Genomic DNA, 13,733 nt, shown 5'->3' with positions numbered 1-13,733 from the left:
AAGTAGTGTTTGTTAAGAGAAAAACAGTGCAAAATGCAATTCCTGTCTCTGAAAACATTCAAATAAAGTGTTTCCTCTTCAGGGGTTTTATGTTGTAATATAACAGCTTCCTCACAGATGGTTAACTGAATACTTTAAGGAAGCGCTTTTAATAAAACACACCAGTTTAATTGTTTAAATCTTGACTTTATTTGAAATAACATACACAACTCAGTGCAGCTAGAGAGCACATTATGAAGCAGTGCGGATGAGCATGTACACGTGTTTGTGGCACACAGATCAGTAATTGCACTACATAGAAATTATTATTACTCTTATTATTACAGTATTGCTATACCCCTCCCCTTGGCATGTCTTGAGCGACTGATTCCCAATCAGCCTCAAGTCTTGGGGGATTCGATCTGGATTGCAATATCCGATTTGTAAAGAGTCCTCCTTATCCTTGACTTAAAAGCTTTTCCCTCAAACCGAGTCCTTTGCATTAAACGTTATAAGTTCCTGAGATCTTTCCATGGTATTATTGAGCCAAGTTTGGTCATTGTAGAAATACAACTCTGTTAAAATTTCACATCTTACCTAGGAAATGAAATTATCCACTGAAGAAAAAAAAAAAAAAACGGGAAAGGCAAAAAACGGAACGGAACGAACAAAATAAAAGAGAGAAGTACATAATAATACAGTTATTTCTGACTGGCGCAGCCCATCTCCAAGTGGACCAATAAGATGACAGAATTTGCTCTCTTCAAGCCCCTCCCCCAGGCAGACGTGCTCACTAGCACCTCCAGCTCTGATTGGCTGGAAAATCCACCCATCAGGCCCCAGTCGGCCCAAGCTGGGAGAGTGTGTCTTTGTTCCTCTCCCTTTTCTTTAAATTCACCCAGAGTCTTTTATGTCTTTCATCTTTTTCTCACAGTCTCCTCAGGTTTTTCTCATCATTCTGCGCGTTTGCCAGGCTTGGAACTTGTTGTACGCAGCCTGAAGCATTTCCTCCAGGTGGCCCGTTAGCTTTTGCAATCAGAAAACACAGGAAATTACTATGTAGTTCCACTGTAAGTGCATCAGAATATTTAAAAATGCCCTTAAAACCTCGTAAAATTTCACATTATATGAACATAAATATAAAAAAAAACTTAGAAAAATCCAAATACAGGAGTCACACTGGAAATTATAGACACCTTAAACCTCAAATGACATACATTTTAGCACGGAAGAATTAAATTATGTAGTTTAACAAAAGTATATGTTGAACAATTGTGTGCAACATATCGCATCTTATCTTTTAAGAGCTGCTTTACAGCAGGATTGAACTCCGTTTGCATCATTAAATCATTATTTTCCTGTTTATGCCTGTAAAGCTGTTTTGAGTTTGAAACAATCTGTATTGTATAAAGCGTTATAGAAATAAAGGTGACTTGACTTGACTAAACCCTCCAAAATATCTTGCCAGATTGACTTTGTTGTAGGTGCTTTACTGTAACTTATTTCTGGTACTCGTGACGTACACTCGTGATCCTCTGCAGTAACTTTTCTTAATGAAAGGAATATACTATATTTTGTAGCAAAAATATGAGTTATTGAATATTTTATATTTTGAGGGGATTTCATGGACCTCACCTAGAGTGTTCACTATAAACTATGCACCATTTATTTCTATATAATGTAATCAAATATATAAATAGTCTTTATGCATTAAAAATATATAGCTGGGTTTTAAAATGTGCCATTCACTTCCTATGGCGGCCATTGACCACAAAGATCACAAGTGTGACTATTTTTTAAGACCATTTAGCATTGTCTAATCATGTCCACATTATTTGTGTTCATATAAGAGGGTTAAACAACACTATCCTGAACCAGTTTTTCCACACAATTATGGAAATGGTAAATTGTGAAAAGCATTAATTATTAATGTGTCCTCTAAGCAGTATTCAGAGAAGCCATTACAGTGAATGGAGGGGGTGTGGTCAGGGGCGTGGCCTTACGTTAGTGCTCAAATACTGCCGTTGGATCTTCTCTTGAAAGGGGCGGAGCTTCGTCAACTGGAATCTCTCCAGGTTAGATTTCATCTTTACCACCTGTGTGCAGGAAGGAGGGACAGATCAAACAAATCATGTTGCAAAAAAACAATAAAAGTATAAAAATATACTAAGGCACTCGATTAAGCCTTTATTTTTTCATGGCTTAGAATTTAAAAACATTTCATGCTTGAACCCCTAATAAGAATGGAAGCTTTTTGCCAGTTATAGCGCCACCTATGGTCCAATTTCCATGAAACTCTGCATGCTTCTTCACCATGTTATGACACATTATGCTCGTCACTTTTTATGAAGTTCTGAGTTTTCCTTTAGGATTTATAGGCTTTTGAGTGTATTTTGTCACGCCCCTTTTCTAAATGACCCTGTTACAGCCACCCAAATGCAAAAGTTCAACTTTTTTTTCGATAATTATTGATCTAGAGAGTCCAGAGAATTGTCCTAGACTGGTCTGGTTCCGATCGGGCGAAAAACCAGGGACTAGTTCGCAAAAGTAGGTTCCTGAAGTTACAGCACTTTTTGCATTCCTTGTGTTTATAAAAATATGCTACTTCCTTATTTCTATTTGGAAATATGTTAATATGTTAAGTAATTGCAGGTGCACTCCTTGACCTTCTCCTCCAGGAAAGGAGTGCTGACGGGGAAACAGGACCAGAAGTGTCGGAGCAGCTCTCCAGCGGCCGTGTATAAGTGCTTCAGCTCGCCCTGAACATCAGTGGGCACCAATTCTATATAAATAAACACAAAGAAAGAATAGATCAAGTTAATGGACAGTACATAGACTTAAAATGCCTGGTTTAAACTCCTCGCAGTAGCAGAGTGCATTAAAGTCTCAGCTGAGGCGGGTACATTTAATATTATTATATTGGGATGAATAGACAGTGTGAGGTCAAACACTGACGGTTAATGGTCTGTTGGCCTCCGCCCTGCATCAGAACTCCTCCAGGTGACAGCGCTGTGATGGCGGAGCTCGCCGCACTGCTTGACATCACCTAAAACAGGCCAGAAAATAAAACACAGTCTTGAATGCAAGTTTCAAACTTTTACCCACAGATCCACATCTACCTCTCACTGGTGTACCTGCGTCAGGCGGGGTTTATAGCTCCTCATCTCCTGCTGGATAATGCTGATGGAGTTCATAATGTCCTGACTGGTGGTGTAATGCTGCGACTGCAGAGGAGTCGGGCCGTGGGAATATCTTACAGGAACAAACAAAACAAAAAAAATTTAATTTAAAGATCTGTAGATTATTCAAACATCTACTACACGGTGTCTGGCAGATACAGAATAAAGGCGCTGGGTGTTTACCTGTCTGATTTCTTCAGGTTCAGAGCGATGGTCTTACGCACAGTCTCACCCTGAAGGTCATCATATTCAATGGCTTCCTGTAATTTCACCTGAAGAGCCACGAAAAAACATGAGAATCTAGTGTTATTCATGGTAAAAATACTAATATGTCCTTAACAATTGATACTTATAATTAGATTTATTATAAAATCTTATTTTATAATACATTTGTATATATATATATATATATATATATTATATATATATATATATATTATATATATATATATATATATATATATATATATATATATATATATATATATACACTTTTTTTTTTTAAATGGATTGTTCCAAAATGTGGATAATGATCAAAAGTCATAATTGTTAGACAAAAAATTTAAATTATGGCTTAAAGGTTAGGGGTCGAAACCATAAATTGAGACTGTGAGATAAAAAAAACTCAATGACATATAAAGATGAAATTATGACAAAAAGATGGAATTATGAGATTTAAAAACTATTTTTTATATATTTAAAATGTTGAAACTTTGACAAAAAGTTATAATTATGACAAAAACTCTTCATGTAGAAATTATGACTCATCTCATCTTTACCTAAGCATGATTTCGAAAAATATTGATAATTGTTACATTTAAAATGTAATTATTATTATATATAATCATTTTATTTATAAAGCTACAGTGATTTTGCTACATCCAGAGGGGTCTGCTTTGTGTCGTGCCTAACATCCATTAACCCTGGTAAAATCCTTGTAATGCACAACCTCGAGTGGCGTTTCACCTTTTTGAGCGGCGGCTGAAAGAAATCTGAATCTCTGGAGTTCCCATCAGTGCTGCTGGTCTCACTGGCTTGATCACTGGGAGCGTCCCTATATTCCACACACACAGAATATTAAACGCATGCAAACACATACAAACACCCACACTCGCTGCTGAGTCGCTTACGCTCTGCGAAGGCCGGCCGCCAGCACCATGGCACTGTGGTGGTTGAAGCGTTTGATTATGGCGGAGTTGCTGTTTTCTCTCAGTGATTTGTTTGAGGGGTTTGATGTAGTGGGAACTTTAGCTGTGCCGTAACCCTTCAGAGAAACACAGAGAGAACCAGTTTCACCAAACAATCCTACATGGAGAGGAGCTGTCATTTAAAGTCTAACATCACTCACCTCATCTAAAGTCTTATCCTCGAGTGAAAGCAGATCCACCATTGGGTTCTTCACTCCTTGGTTCACCATTGATTTCTGGCCTGAAAAATGCGAATAAACAAACTCCATCAGAATACAACTCACACATAGACACATTTAACACGCTCAGATGAAGTCAACAGTCCAAGGGAGATTCCTGCAGAGTACAGTACAGGTCAGAAGTTTGGACACATTACTATTTTTAATGTTTTTGAAAGAAGTTTCTTCTGCTCATCAAGCCTGCATTTATTTGATCAAAAATACAGAAAAAAACTGTAATATTGTGATATATTATTACAATTTAAAATAATTGGTTTTCAATTGATTATACTTTAAATTATCATTTATTTCTGTGATGCAAAGCTGAATTTTCAGGATCATTCCTCCAGTCGATCACATGATCCTTCAGAAATCACTCTAATATGAGGATTCATTATCAAAGTTGGAAACAGTTCTGCTGCTTAATATTTTTTCGGATACTTTTTAGGATACTTTGATTAATAAAAAGTAAAAAAATAAAAATAAAAATAAGCAAATTTTTTAAAAACAGACATCTTTTGTAACAACAATATACACGACTGGTCAGTAATTTGGGGTCAGTATTTTTTTTCTTTCTTTTTTTTCTTTCTTTTTTTGAAATAAATCAATACTTTTATTCAGCAAGGATGTGTTAAATTGATAAAAAGTGATAGTAAAGAAGATTTATATTATTAGAAAATATTTTTTTTATTTTGAATAAATGCAGTTCTTTTTAACCTTTTATTCATCAAATATATTAGGCAGCAGAACTGTTTCCAACACTCATAATAAATTAGAATATTAGAGTGATTTCTAAAGGATCATGTGATAGACTGGATGTCACATGTGACACTGAAGACTGGAGTAATGATCCTGAAAATTCAGCTTTGCATCACAAGAATAAATTCTTTTTTAAAGTATATTCAAATAGAAAACTATTATTTTAAGTTGTAATAATATTTCACAATATTACAGTTTTTTTCTGTATTTTTGATCAAATAAATGCAGGCTTGATGAGCAGAAGAAACTTCTTTCAAAAACATTAAAAATAGTAATGTGTCCAAACTTTTGACCTGTACTGTATATAAGATCTCAAAACTACATAAAGACTTCACAGACACAGTACCCTTCTCGTCCTGTTTGGCACACTCGGAGAAGATGTCCTGCTGGCCCGTGTTGATCCGGTCCCTGTGGAAGTAATGAGACTGAAAGAACCGCGTCCAGAACTCCTTCTCCGTCATGTTGTGAGGAACGTTCTCAGCGTATTTCTGCTTGACTGCAATCAAAGACAAAGAGAGACAGAAAAGGGTCATATTCGATACTTTCATGGCATTTTATTTGTCCCTAAAGTCTCAAAACAGTTATAAATTCTAAATATTTCACTACTTTTTTGAGGGGGTACTATACCTTTAAGGCTACTATATGTAAACGACATTTGTTATGATTGATTTGACCATCTTTTTGTCAAATTCTAACATTTATTAGATGTATCCGTCGGAAAAACGTTTTCTGTCATAATTGACATTTTATGTAGAACTTTTATCTAATAATTATGATTTACTTAAGACAAAAAGATGTAATTATGAGGGGAAAATGCCATAATTATGAGAATATGATAAAGTAATAATTATGACATAAGTTGAAACTTGACAAAAAGCCATAATTATGACAAATTTTATGTAGAAATTATGACTTTTCTCTCATAATTATGTTTTACCTAGGCACAACTTTTTTCTTTCTTATATCAAGTATCAATATCAGTTGAGATACCGACTTAGAAGGAAGTGGCCTATGCTGATCTTAATCACATCTCTCACCTGTAGGGTAAGTTCTGAAGATCGACTCGATGATGTCAGAGGTCAGGTTGTACCGCAGGCCGTTGCATCCGTCTGTCTGTGGTCTGATGTCAGCCTGTAACCACGATGACATGATCATGAGGTGAATTTACATTATAATAATAATAATAAACTTTATTTTCTATAGCGCCTTTAAAAGTAGCATCTCAAAGCGCTTCACAAAATAGAAACAAGATAAAACATACAATTATACAAACAATGCATTAATGAAAGAAAAACAGATAAAACTAAAATATTGTTAAATCACGATGATTATTATAAATGATTTATCCGTGCACATCATTATTATTTTTTTAAATTCATGTGCATTCATAATCTTTAATCAAAAACTCAAAAGAGCGTTGGCGCTTGCAACACCAAGGTCATGGGTTCGATTCCCAGGGAAAGCAAGAACTGATAAGAATGTTAATGTTGTGCCTTGAAATGCAATGTAAGTCGCTTTGGATTAAAGCATCTGCCAAATGCATAAATGTAAATGAAAAAGACGTTAACCTCCAAAAGACATCTGTTCTCTTCATGACGTGCGTCTCGGCGGAGGGTGGGACTAAACATCCTCCACAACGCACCACAATCTGACATTCAGATCTGCGTCAATATAGTTAGCAACGCCCAACTTCCTACAATCCAATCAATTCCAGAGTCCCTACATTTTTTTTTCTCATTCCAGATGCCATTTACCTTGGGTATATATCACAATAGGGAAGAAAAGACTATCGCAAATTTAGTTTCATGCCGATTTTAAACTGCTAGCCTTGTGATGCGTTTAAACTCACCAGGAAGGCAGCAGAGATGCCCACTTCCTGTTGTTTGTTGTTGGCGAGGGAGTGCTCCACAGAATTCAGGCTCATCCGATTGGCCCAGAACTCCTCAGCGCTGATCACCTGACTCACCACTAAATCCTTATAGAGCTGGAACAGAACAGGGTCTTCCTGCAACATCCTGAAACATAAAGCATCAGCTGGAGGTCAACCAACACCGATTAGGTGGCCAATTTGCTGATGTTATAGTGACACAATATAATGATGGCAAAAGAGATGCAACTCTACCTGTTCTTCTCCTCCAGCTCTTTATTGGCTTTCTTCTTGAACTTGGGCAGGAGCTGCTGTAGCAGTTCTTTGATGGCGTCTCTGTCCTTCATTGCTGTGCTCTCATTGGCGAAATGAAAGGTGGTGCTTTCTCCGCTGTGCAGAACCAGCTGGAGCTGGATCTTTGCCTTTCCATCAGGACTGATCTTCTGACCTGCACAGGTATAGAAAAAAAGTCAACAAGCAAATAAATATACAGTACTGTGCAAAAGTCTTGTGGGCATGTTAATACCCCCCACCCCCCAAAAAATGGTTTTAAAGGAAAACTCCGGTCAATTTTAACATTGAGCTCATTTTTTTGTAAATTTGGAGTGCTGTCAGTACAGAGAACAACGACAAAAATCTGTGTTGCCTACACCGAGTTATTCTATTTTTAAAATTTGCACCCTGTTGACTTCAATGGGGCAAGTTTTAAACCTGCTTTTAGCCTCTTAACATCCTTGATGTGTCATTACAAGTGCACAGGTCATGTGAGTGATTCCTTTAGAGTGAACGCGGGTCAATCTGACTGCAGTAGATGTGAAAGATATGGATAAAAATGATATTTATTCAGCCAGCGCTCATACCTGTATTTACATCCTGTTTTCGGTCAAAGTCCATAGTAATCGATTGTCGAGTTCACGCGCATTGTTTTAGTACGTACGATCACGCGCGTGAACTCGACAATCGACTACTTTGGACTTCGACCGAAAACACTCGCACTTGTAATGTGCACCTGTGCACTTGTAATGACACATCAAGGATGTTAAGAGGCTAAAAGCAGGTTTAAAACTTGCCCCATTGAAGTCAACAGGGTGCAAATTTTAAAAAGAGGATAACACGGTGTAGGCAACACCGATTTTTGTCGTTGTTTTCTGTATTGACAGCACTCCAAATGTACAAAAAAATGAGCTCAATGTTAAAATTGACCGGAGTTCTCCTATAAGTCAGTTATTTCTATCTTTTGCTGTAGTGTGTCAGTAGTAAATATCAGTTTACATTTCCAAACATTCTTTTTGCCATTAATTGTAATAATCCAGTGAGATTTGTGTATGCACAAGGAGTCTGACAGCAGCCGGTCTGATCTGATCTCACCATCATCGAGTCCGTCTGTGATTACATGAAGAAACAGAAGAAACTGAGACAGACTAAATCCAGAAGAACTGCGGGAACGTCTCCGAGACGCTTGAAGAAACCTTCCTGCAAAGCTACAGGACTGTGAAAAGTACTGGCACTTGTGTTAAAATGCTGTAAAGTGAGAATGCTTTCAAAAATAAAATCACAAATTGAATTTATTTATGATTTAACTTCTATTAACTAATTCAGATCAATATTTGGTGTAACGACCCTTTGCGTTTAAAACAGCTTTTGTCCAGGTACACTTGCGCATAGTTTTTCAGGAAGTTTTGCAGGAAGGTTGTAAACTGATATTTCCTACTGACACACTACAGCAAAAGATAGAAATAACTGACTTAAAACCATTTTTTTTGGGGGGGGGGGGGGATTAACATGCCTAATACTTTTGCACAGTACTGTATATACACACTGATGAGCAAAAACATTATGACCAGTCACAGGTGAAGAGAATATCATTGATCATCTCCTAACAAGGCCACATATTAAGATGCAGGAGAAATGGACAGGAATAAAGATCTGAGGGACTTTGACAAGGGCCAGATTGTTATGGTGAGGCGACTGGGTCAGAGTATCTCTGAAACGGCAAGGATTATGGTGTTGCTCCCGGTCAGCAGTGCTGAGGATTTACCAACAGTGGTTCGAGGAGGGACAAACACAGGCGACAGGGTGTTGGACGCCCAAAACTCATCGATGCACCAGGGCAACAATCCAGTCTGATCCGAGCCAGCAGAAAGTCACAAAATATTAATGATGGTTATGGGAGGAATGTGTCACAACCAAGCGTGCCGCACAAGTCCAGAAAAGTGAAGCCAAAGTGTCTCCAGGTGGCTGATCCCAGTACAGGTCATAAACCCCGCCCTCTCCATGTAATATAATGGACGTGAGGGAAACTAAACAATCAAATTACACTTCCCGGATTCCCGGTGGGCCGCTTCGAGATAGGTCTGACTTATATTGGCCGCTTCACTTTTGGGCCGGTCGAGGTTCTTTTTTTTTTTTCTTCACATTTGTCACGTTAGTTACATTACACGTTAAGCATTCTGACACCGCAGCGCGCAGCCTCTGCATGGGTTGTACCCACTGATCTATATAGAATGACATTATATAGATCAGTGGTTGTACCATGTGAGGGAGTTCTCCCCTCCCCTCCTATAGAGTTGGTTGGGTCCATAGTCCGTCTTTTCCAAAACGTGGCACCGCCGACGCCTACCGATAGCTGGGCCGGCCCTACCATAACGGTACGCGTCAGGGAGGATGGGAGGAAGAGGCCAGGAGGTATGGAAGCTTTGTTTCCACCACAGAATAAAACATTTTAAAAGATAATTGCGACTTTTTATCTCACAATTGCAAGTTTACATCTCGCAATTCTGACTTTATTTCTCAGAATTGCGAGATATAAAGTCAGAATTGCGTGAAATAAAGTCAGAATTGCGAGATATAAAGTCAGAATTGCGAGAAATAAAGTCAGAATTGCGAGAAATAAAGTCAGAATTGTGTGAAATAAAGTCGCAATTGCGAGATATAAAGTCAGAATTGCGAGATATAAAGTCAGAATTGTGTGAAATAAAGTCGCAATTGCATGTTATAAAGTCAGAATTGCGTGTTATAAAGTCAGAATTGCGAGAAATAAAGTCAATTGCGTGAAATAAAGTCGCAATTGCGTGTTATAAAGTCAGAATTGCAAGAAATAAAGTCAGAATTGCGTGAAATAAAGTCGCAATTGCGTGTTATAAAGTCAGAATTGCGAGAAATAAAGTCAGAATTGTGTGAAATAAAGTCGCAATTGCGAGATATAAAGTCAGAATTGCGAGATATAAAGTCAGAATTGCGAGAAATAAAGTCAGAATTGCGTGAAATAAAGTCGCAATTGCGTGTTATAAAGTCAGAATTGCGAGAAATAAAGTCAGAATTGTGTGAAATAAAGTCGCAATTGCGAGATATAAAGTCAGAATTGCGAGATATAAAGTCAGAATTGCGAGAAATAAAGTCAGAATTGTGTGAAATAAAGTCAGAATTGCGAGAAATAAAGTCAGAATTGTGTGAAATAAAGTCAGAATTGCGAGAAATAAAGTCAGAATTGTGTGAAATAAAGTCAGAATTGCGAGAAAAAATTCAGAATTGTGTGAAATAAAGTCGCAATTGCGAGATATAAAGTCAGAATTGCGTGTTATAAAGTCAGAATTGCGAGAAATAAAGTCAGAATTGCCTGAAATAAAGTCGCAATTGTGTCTTATAAAGTCAGAATTGCGTGTTATAAAGTCAGAATTGCGAGATATAAAGTCTAAGTGAATTATCATTTAACGTTTACATTATTTGTTGAACCATGGTATTAATACAAACTACACAATAGTAAGAGCTGAACTGTTGCTCCATTTATCCAATTTGGAAAAAGTACTAATTTGGAATTCTACCATGGAAAAAGTGGGCCGGTCTTGTGCCTGAATCACACGGGCTGAAAAGTGGCCCCACTCCGGCCCTGGACATTGATATCGCGGCTCCTGAACCCCAACTACTGAGCCGAATCAGGTCCCAAATCTGCGCAAGATGTCAGTGCCATATTGGGACATTGGCAGCATCACTTTTCTACAATAGAAGAGAGAGTGTAGGTGCGATGTTCATCTTTTTTTACAGTCTATGGTCACAACACACACTGCATCTCACTGTGCTGCGTCACTGCAGATCAACGGGCACGCAAGCGTCAGAACTGGACCTCGGAGCCGTAGAGGAAGGTCGCCTGGTCCGATGAGTCCAGTTTTCTTTTACATCACGTGGACGGCCGTGTACATGTGCAGTGTGTTAAAGTGATGGCACCAGGATCGCTGTGGGACGACGACAAGCCGGTGGAGGGAGTGTGATGTCCTGGACAATGTTCTGCTGGGAAACCTGGGTCCGGCCGTTCATGTGGACGTCAATTTGACACGTGCCACCAACTTAAACATTGTTGCAGACCATGACAATGGTGGATGTGGCTCTTTCAGCAGGATAATGCACTCTGCCACACTGCATTGTTCAGGAATGGTTTGAGGAACATGATGAAGAGTTCAAGGTGTTCAATGCCCCCAAATGGATCTCAATCCAGCTGAGCATCTGTGGGATGTGCTGGACCGACAGTTCGATCCACGACGGCTTCATCTCGCAACCTACAGGACTTGAAGGATCTGAGACCACAGGACTCTTGAAGAGGCCATGCCTCAGCGGGACGGTGCTATTTTGGCAGCACACGGAGGACCAACAGCATAATAGGCAGGTGGTCATCATTTTTTGGCTCACACACACACACACACACACAATTTAGACTGCAAATATAACATAATTGGAGTGAGCAGAAACTGCTGAGCTCTTTTACCACAAATTTCATTTCAATGCTAACAGTGACTACTAAACATGATGTTTAGTCTGACTTGTGATTTCTACATTACCATATTTCATGACTGAACTTGAAAATCGATTTCACTGCAAAGAAAAATCTTAAATGGATTTCTATTAATCCATGCATAATGTTGGGTTTTTAAGGCATTGCTATAGGTATTTTAACACTTCAAAGGTTGCACCCGTGCCATTCGTCTACACAACTCGGTCCTGGAGGGCCAGCATCCTGCAGAGTTTACCTCCAACCCCAATTAAACACACCTGAACCAGCTAATCAAGGTCTCACTAGGCATACCAGAAACTTTCAAGCAGATGTGTTGGAGCTAAACTCTGCAGGACAGCGGCCCTCCAGGACCGAGTTTGGTGACCCCACACCAAACAAACCCAAATGAGGCTGAAATGTGGGTGTAACTCACAGCGGATGTCGGCATAAAGGTGGCTGACCGAAAAGCGGTCCTTCCCTTCTGGACCCCAGGCGATCCGCTCGGCCATCAGGTACAGAGTCCCGTCCTGCTTTCTCTGACGGACCCTCTTCACCACCAACAACACCTCCTCGGACAGAGACGCCATGACTACACAAACAAAGGGACGTCCAAACCTCATTATTAATGCAGGACATTCAGATTAAAGATTTATTATGCGAACATAAATTGAACCTCCCTATTAAAGATGGCTCTTTACATAGTTTGTGGTTTGAAAAGGAAATAATGGACTCAAAACCCATTAAAAACCTGTTAAGGGTTGTGAAGAAGGGTGTGCATTTAGCAGCTCTCAATAACCATTAAAACATGCAGAAATAAGATATTACATCAGAGACAAAATTGCCAATAATCAGATTCAAAACTGATATTAAATCAGATCTATATCAGATATTAAGTCAGATATGACAACAGATTCAGATCAGACTCACAATAGGAATCGAATCAGATCAGATATGACAGATTCAGATTAATGCGATATTAAATCAGATGGAGCTAACAGCACTAGCACACACCACTTATTCTTCACAAAACCCTTTGTTAAAGTCAATTTATTAAGACTCATTATAAATATATGTAGAAATAGAGAATACAAACAACGGGTTTTTAATGCCAGATACATTTTAAACACAACAAAACACATTTTAAACACATAAAGGTGATGGATCTGAAATCTGCAACTGAAAGCTGAACTCACGCTCACACCTGGTGACTTTAATTAACTGTTTTATTTCAATATAATAAACCCTCACCTGGCGCTCCAAAGCAGCTGAAGCTGAAGCCTCAATATTGATCTTGTGGTAAGCGACGTGAAATCAGTGTTAATGTCAGTATTTGTGTTTTATTTACAGTCGTTACGGACGCCGTGAGTGACAGCAGCCCTCAGATCCGCCTTAGACACAGAGTGAAGCCAGAAACAGTGACGCGCTTCCTCATAATGGCTGCCAAACGGAACACATTTCAAAATTAAAGTTCTGTACATGCTCAATGGATTCCATTTTAACAATATAATATAATATAACGTTAATATAACGTTAATATAACGTTAATATAACGTTAATATAACGGTAATATAACGGTAATATAATATAATATAATATAATATAATATAATATAATATAATATAATATAATATAATATAATACAATATAATGGTAATATAACGTTAATATAACGGTAATATAATATAATATAATATAATATAAAGGTAATATATTATAATATAATATAATATAATATAATATAATGTAATATAATATAATATAATATAAAGGTAATATATTATA

The 13,733-nt window shown here is 38.0% G+C and overlaps 1 protein-coding gene across 1 annotated transcript; it reads right to left on the bottom strand.

Moving 5' to 3' along the window:
• Positions 1-168: 168 nt before the first annotated feature.
• gtf2h1 (general transcription factor IIH, polypeptide 1) lies at positions 169-13,359 on the bottom strand. The gene is made up of 15 exons (XM_079859141.1): positions 13,200-13,359; positions 12,385-12,540; positions 7,445-7,637; positions 7,172-7,337; positions 6,360-6,453; positions 5,669-5,818; positions 4,507-4,586; positions 4,289-4,422; positions 4,125-4,212; positions 3,342-3,430; positions 3,114-3,231; positions 2,935-3,025; positions 2,646-2,761; positions 1,983-2,075; positions 169-1,005 (listed from the first exon to the last, which is right to left on the bottom strand). The coding sequence occupies exons 2-15, from the start codon at positions 12,536-12,538 to the stop codon at positions 919-921; spliced, it is 1,653 nt and encodes a 550-aa protein (XP_079715267.1). The 5' UTR covers positions 12,539-12,540; positions 13,200-13,359; the 3' UTR covers positions 169-918.
• Positions 13,360-13,733: the final 374 nt, after the last annotated feature.

Source organism: Squalius cephalus (genome assembly GCF_949319135.1).
Source record: "Squalius cephalus genome assembly, chromosome: 23".
Lineage (NCBI taxonomy): Eukaryota > Metazoa > Chordata > Actinopteri > Cypriniformes > Leuciscidae > Squalius > Squalius cephalus.
The sequence above is the reverse complement of the archived record's forward strand: the minus strand, read 5'-3'. Positions and strand labels throughout refer to the sequence as shown.

Bases quoted from the DNA above. Each gene is read 5' to 3' on its own strand.
- gtf2h1 (XM_079859141.1), bottom strand. From the start codon at position 12,538: ATGGCGTCTCTGTCCGAGGAGGTGTTGTTGGTGGTGAAGAGGGTCCGT. The intron at 6,454-7,171 runs GTGAGTTTAAAC...TCGTGGTTACAG, and splicing joins GCATCTCTGCTGCCTTCCTG to GCTGACATCAGACCACAGAC. The intron at 3,431-4,124 runs GTGAAACGCCAC...GTGGCTCTTCAG, and splicing joins TTCAGCCGCCGCTCAAAAAG to GTGAAATTACAGGAAGCCAT.